The sequence below is a fragment of the Manacus vitellinus genome, unplaced genomic scaffold (assembly GCF_001715985.3).
Source record: "Manacus vitellinus isolate BGI_N305 unplaced genomic scaffold, ASM171598v3 scaffold_16_pilon, whole genome shotgun sequence".
Classification (NCBI taxonomy): Eukaryota; Metazoa; Chordata; class Aves; order Passeriformes; family Pipridae; genus Manacus; species Manacus vitellinus.
The window spans coordinates 16,228,248-16,235,142 of NW_021939189.1; the positions used below are offsets into that span (position 1 = coordinate 16,228,248).

Consider the following 6,895-nt stretch of genomic DNA (forward strand, 5'->3'; position numbering starts at 1 on the left):
CCCAAACCCCTGCAGCTCCTCACCAAGGGTCATTTGACCCCCCCAGCCCTCAAGGTTTAGAGTCCCCCTCCCACCCCTGACCGTGCTTCCCGCCCTCGGGGAGCCTCAGCAGCCTGATTTGGAGTTTGAGGAGATGAATGATTTAACATCTATTTCACCCACGCTGCTTTCGTAGACTCACAGAATGGTTTGGGCTGGAAGACATCTTAAAGATCATTTCATTCCAGCTCCCTGCCATGGGCAGGGACACTTTCCACCAGACCAGGTTGCTCCAAGCCCCGTCCAACCTGGCCTTGGACACTTCTAGGGATGGAGCAGCCACAGCTTCTCTGGGCAACCTGTGCCAGGGCCTCTCCACCCTAGATCTAACCTCATTAGACTGTCTGTTTGAAACCAGTACATGCTTTGGATCCACCTTGGGTCTGGGTGTTTTCTGTTGGTGTTGCGTATTTTTATGAGCAATACCAAATATAAATCAGCCCTTGCACAGTTTTCCAGGGATATTTTATATGTGGCAGATGAAATATTCATTGGACTGTACAAAAAAAAGGGGCTTTATCCCATGATGGAGCCTCACAGTGAAGTGTTGCAGAGATGCTTTCCATACAGCCCTTGGCTTTTCCTAGGAAAGCCTTAACCTCAGATGAACTCTGTTTAATTTTGCCTCCTCTCTTCAGCTCTGCTTTCCTCAGCAATCCCCAAGTCAAATAAAGACCTTAAGCTCAGGTCTTTCCCATCTAATTGCCAGCACAAACCTACATGGGAACCAAGTCCATCAAATTATTAAAAACCTGTTGTCCTAGAAAACTGCAAGCTATCAGGAGCACTGGAAGACAAGCCACAGGCATGGGAGCAAGCAGGAAATTAAACAAATGGTACAAAAGAAAGCATGACAAGGGAGATGGCCCCATCATACAAGAGGAAAAATCACTGCTTGAGGAGGACATGACCATAGAAAGGTCTGGTGAGGAATTTAAAGCATTGTTCCTCACGTGAGCAGTGTAGAGAGAATGGGATCAACAGGAAGAAAGCATTTTATAGAAAAAAATATCAAGGAACTTGTCAAAGGTTAGAAAAGCACCAGCACAAAGTACGGGACTGATGGTGAAAGGAGAAGAGCTGGGAGGACATGGAAGGGTTCTGTGGGGCTGGAGAGGGATGGAGGGAGGTGCTCTCCAAGGTTGAAGGAGACTGTGAGGTTCCAGTGAAGGTTTTGGGGGTGATGTGGGGGTGGAAAAGTTGTGGGGAGGCCAGGCAGCAGGAGGAGACCATGGTTAGGTTTGGATCTAAATGGGATTGAGGGAATTTTATGAGATTAGTGAAAATTAATCTCAAAGAGGGGATCTCAAAGAGGGGAAGGCAGTGAGGGGACTAAGGGTCACCTTGAGATAGAGAAACTGGGCTCCATCAGGAATGGGGCCAAAGAGAGCCAGATGGTGTTGCCGTGAGCTTAACACCTACACAGAACTGCATCCTTCTTCTCCAGCCCTGTAGAACAGCAAAGACCACCTGTCTACCTCAGGGAACGTGGGCCAGGAACCAAGGACAGGCACAGCATAGGCCAGGGAACAGCCTTACAACATGGGTGTACCCCCCACAACCAGGCAGGAAGAGCACAGGGGTGGCACCAACAGCTCAGGTGTCACCCAGTGAACAAAAGACACCAAGTGAAGTGCCAGATCAATCTGGGAATACCTGGAGTAGGTACACCTACAGGAGAGCTCAGGAAAAATTAATTGCCTGGACTTCAGCTTAAATGGAGGTCATGGATGGAAGTCCCAGGGGAGGTTGACTGGGGCAACTAAAGGCTCTTGGCTCCCTCAGGCTCCTGACAATCCTCACCTGCCCCTTGTTTTCCCTACAGAGAGGTGGCAGGACCTCAATTCAACACAAAGGCACATGCCAGGCTGCCTTCTCATGATTCTTTCAGGATGTTGTCACTTCTCTCTCTCTGTCCTCCTCACACAGCAAGAAGGGGTATGGAGGAGAACACCTGCATTCCAGCCTGTGCCAGACCTCTGGGAAAATGGCTCGTGTCATTCCCTGTGTTCAAGTCTCCCTGCTGCTGGTCAACACAAAGCCTCTGTGGTCCTGAGCCAGGTCTGTTGCCTTTCCCTGTGCAAACCTCTGAAGCACTGGCCGATGCCACTGCTTTTCTGACTATATTGATTGATTCCAGCATCTCTGGACTCGTCCTTAAATAGTTTCATTGTATTAAAAAAAAAAATCCCAAACAATCCAGTTTGCTGCTGTGTGGCATCAGGGAATGTCACGGCCGCACTTCCCAGTGTGTGAGATGGAACTGTGGAAGTGCCCTGGCCTGAGGTGAATCCTTCTTTCAGCCTGGGAAGGGTGGTGTGTTTGCCAGCTTATGTAAAGCATTGTGATCAGAGCCTTCAGTCCAAATATTCCAGCCTTTCTACGCATTCGGTTGCTGTTTCTATTTTAGGGGACCTGATGTCTCTGGGGGATGACTCATTGTAGTTCATCTGTAGCTGGCCGACATTAATCCAGACTAACAGTCTGATTTGGGAATGTTTCTTTACATAAGAAAACTGCTTCAGCATGTGTTTAACTGTGGAGCTTGGCTAGAAGAAACTGGATTACACACTGTTCTGTGGCAGGCACAGAGAAGCAACAGCAGCTAGAAGTTGCTGATGTTCTTCAGTAGCTTTTCAATAAACAGGCTCTTGGTCTCAGAGCATATCTCCATGTTGATATATCCACCTGGAAGACTCTTCCAGGTTAGTTTGGCAAGGAAGAAGCAGGGAGTAAGCCCATAGCAGGGATGCACCAGCTCGGGTGAGACCCGTGGTGGGGTACCTGCAACCCCCTCTTGTCTCTTTGGCTGCAAGAGCCAGAAGCCAAGTTGCTGGGGGACTCTGCAGAAAACTGTGCTGCACCAGGACACTGCTGGGTTACCTGCTTTTTTTTTTTTGGTAGAAATCCAAATTAATTATTCTGATATAAATTGTTACAAAATCTGGCTGGTGTCACACTTGGTCTTTTTGGTTTGTTCACCTTCAAGGCATGAAGGTGGCCTTTGGGCATTTTTAAAAGATATAAATCCATTTATTATGCTGCCTAATTCTCTATAATGTTGGCTGCTTCTGCATTTAACCAGGAGGGAATTTTGCATGCAGATTCCTGTGCTGGTGAGAAGGATTTGAGCTGGTGAATGAGGAATGGAGGAAGGCATTCACGAACACCTTCAGAGGGCATGAGTTTTATGTTTGCTGCACTCTTTGAGTCAGCACTGTCTAGGCACACTCACTCCTGAATGAAGCAACTCCCAGCTCAAGGGACCTCCTGCTGGTGTGGCTGGAAGAGGGCTTTGGAAAACACAGATCATCTCTTGGAAATACCTGCATCTGCTTGTAGACCTGTGACTTGAACCTTGACATCTCAGAGGCTCTCTGGGCAAGCTTACTCTCTCCATTTTCTTGTTTAACTTCCCTTTCATCCTTGGTAAAATAATGGTGGGATTTGGATTGCAGCCCCAAGGGTGGCAGGGTTGAAGTGTCCTTGGTTGAAGTGTGGTGGTGGTCTGGTGGAAGTATGGTCAGCGTGTGCTGGGTTTTTGCACATCTCTGTATTTCAGGGATGATTTTGCTTGGCATGGTGTCACACAGATGCTGACAGGGAGCCACCTGTGCCTGTTTCATCAGGCAGAGTGGTGCTCACATTTAAACACCCAGCAAGAGCCCACAGAGACATTTGGTGGAGCTTTAGCATGTGCACAACAAAGATCTTAAACATGGGATGCCCTTAAATCCACACCCAGGGTACTTTCAGGAGCTCTAGCAGCTCAGCCTCTGAGGAACCTCCATGCTCTGGGGGGCTGAAGCAGGTCAGTGTATGGCAGGCTGCTTTTGGAGCCACGAGCACACATCCTGGAGCTTTTCAAAGCACAGGATGACTCATTTCCACGTCCCTACATTCCCACCTTGACCACTGCGTATCGATGCTGCCATCGAATGGTTTAGCAGATGCACGTGGTGACTGAGTTTCTCAGCACAGATGGGGCTGAACAGAAGGGACCTCTTTGCCTGGGAGAGCCCACGTAAGGGGAGCAGGGCCTAAGAGACTTGGAGCGAGCAGGGAGGAGCAAGGAGAAGTATGTTTCAACAATCACTGAGGGGCTCAAACCATGACAATGAGCTTGAGTGTGGAGTTTAAGGCAACAAGCTTGAGGTGAGTTGTGTTAATCAGTGTGGAGGATTTGGGGTCCTGACTTGAGCTCAGCCTAGTGGTGTTTGCATTATTGGTATTTGTTCGCCGAGCCTTTTTTCCTCTGGATTATCTCCAGCTCGCACAGCTTTAGGGTGGTGAGCTAAGGGGCAGCTCAGCCCACGCTATTGGTTGAGGTTGTTAATGAGTGTGCAGACACCCAAAATCAAATCCAAGACATTGAGAAAGCTCCTGGATTTCTTTTCTCCCTGTCCACATGTCTCTGTGACGAAGGAGAGCGGCTTTTTCTGAAGATCCCACCTGGCTCAAGGAGCAGTGGGGCAGGGGGGACGCTGGGTGGGATAGGAGGTTCACCCCAAATCCGTGGGTGGATTGTGGTGTGGGGCACCAGCACTTTTGCAGAATTTTGGTATCACAAGTCAGGGCTGGGAACGTGTGGCTGCTGTCCCTGGCTGCTCCCAGTCATGGCTGTGGGGCTGAGCTGGAAGCAATCAGAGCCTCTGGGTGCACGGTGACAAACTCCTCGTGCCCAGAGGCGCTGCTCCCATAAATCCTGTAAGCGTGTGCCTAACTTCACAGAGCAAGGTGATTGCAAGGCAATATTTTATTCCTGTCAGCTTCAGTGTTAACAGTTACCAGAATCACTTGGGTAATTAAGCTCTTGCAAGAATAAAATGAAAACGTGCCAGGTGTCTATGGAGATCTAAATCATTTCTCAGAGTGGGCAGAGGAGTGGTTCTCAGCTTTCCTTGGTAGCTGGAGCCCTAAAATCCCCAGAGGCAGTGCAGATCCCCTCGGAATAAGCTGAAGGCAGCAGCCCTGCTTTTCTCAGGTACCGTTTGCCAACCATCTACAAGGAACTACTGCCCAGGGCCCCGTATGTGATTGTTGTTAATGAGTGTGCAGACACCCAAAATCAAATCCAAGACATTGAGAAAGCTCCTGGATTTCCTTTCTCCTGGGTTGAAAACTTTTTAATAAACAAAGACCTTTTGCAACACTCACGACTAAAATTTCATACCAAAGAGTATTTTTGAAAAGTATTAGTGTAACTATTGCTGCTAAGTGCTGATCCCTGTTTTGCAGCTGGAAAAGAGAAGGCTGGGACTGTAGTAGGGGAACTGGTTGTCTATGTCTGTGGGATTTCATTGGGAAGATCCCATCACTATTTATAAATGTTAATTACTGGGATCCTAGAACCATTATAGAATCACAGAATGGTTTGGTTTGGAAGGGACCTTAAAATCCGGCCAGTTCCACCCTCTGCCATGCAGGTGCTAGATCAGGTTGCTCCAAGCCCCATCCAACCTGGCCTTCAACACTTCCAGGGATGGGGCAGCCACTGGGCAACCTGTGCCAGGGCCTCCCCACCCTCACAGGGAAGAATTCCTTCCCACTATCCCATCTAACCCTGCCTCTGGCAGCGGGAAGCCATTCCCCCTTGTCCTGTCCTTCCAGGCCCTTGTCCCAAGTCCCTCTCCAGCTCTCTTGTAGCCCCTCTAAAGGGGACTGGAAGGGGCTCTCAGGTCTGCCTGGAACCTTCTCTTCTCCAGGCTGAACACCCCCAGCTCTCCCAGACTGGCTCCAGAGCAGCTCCTCTGGCCGAGCTCCACCCAGGGCCCCGGGCTGAGCTCTGCATCCTCGGCCGAGGCCAGGAGAGGGCGGCGGGGAGTCCTCGGGACACCCGGGGATGGACGGGCCGCGCTCCCAGGAGCAACTGCTTCACACACACTCTGCTGGGGAGGTCACCTCGGCCAAGGATTTGGGTGTCCAGACCTGCAAAACTCCGATAAAGCCAAACCCCACTATCTGGTCAGTGCTTTCTTGGGGTCCCACAGGGCAGACGAGCAGCCAAAATGGCTCGTGCCTTTTGCCATGTTGGTCAGGAGCGGGGCATGTCACCAGCTGGGCAGCACAGCGCTAGCACAGGGTCCCGGGGGGTGACACACAGCCCCCCTCGAGGGGGAAGCCCAGGGAAGGAAAGGACCTGGGGCAGCCACCTGAGCCCCTGCAGCTTGACATGTGAGGTGGGACCAGACTGGCAGATGTCCAGCTGGTGTGTCTGGAGCTGAACGAAGCCAGGGATACTTAGATTTATGTAGGGCAGGATGACTAATGCCCCGGCCTTTGCAATTCCAAATAAGTAGGGTAATTAGGGAACTGACTTTATTGACTAGGTAGCTTGGCATGAGGCAACATGTCCCTGGGTGCTCCTGACCTGGGCAGAGCTCAGGGACCACAGGTCCACACAAACATTCGGATCTCTCTGTGTGTCTGAAGATGCAGCCTGGTGCCTGGTGAGGTTTCTGGAGTCATCTACCCAGGACATTGGACACTTCATCTCCCAAGAGCACCTGCCTGCATCACCCTGATCACAAATCCCTGTTGCTGCAGCCATCATTATGCTTCCTGTGCTCCAGCAGGAAATAAACATTCTTTGGGATGTGGCTTCTAATTTTCTTCCTGTTTCACAAGGGATTTGTATCAAGACAGGAGCAGGAAGCAGGATTCTGTCATCCGGTCCTCTGTGATGACTCTTGTCCCAAATAGCTGATGAAATTTGTCACGCCTACACCACATAGAGCCCTGCTGAGTCTCATCTTCATCCGGGCAGGGCAGGTGAATAATGTCACCACATCTGAACGGCCCCACTTCACCCCGGGAAGAAATGATTCCCCGGGGCTTGAGGAAGTGGAGGGTGAAC

The 6,895-nt window shown here is 50.4% G+C and overlaps 1 protein-coding gene across 1 annotated transcript in view; it reads right to left on the bottom strand.

Annotated features, from left to right (window-relative positions):
- The window catches only part of HEXA (hexosaminidase subunit alpha), a 9,824-nt gene extending 9,770 nt beyond the window's left edge, over positions 1 to 54 (bottom strand). The window contains exon 1 of the mRNA XM_029958836.1: positions 24 to 54. Coding sequence (XP_029814696.1) covers positions 24 to 33 — 10 coding nt within the window. The 5' untranslated portion in view covers positions 34 to 54. The remainder of the gene's footprint in view (positions 1 to 23) is intronic.
- Positions 55 to 6,895: the final 6,841 nt, after the last annotated feature.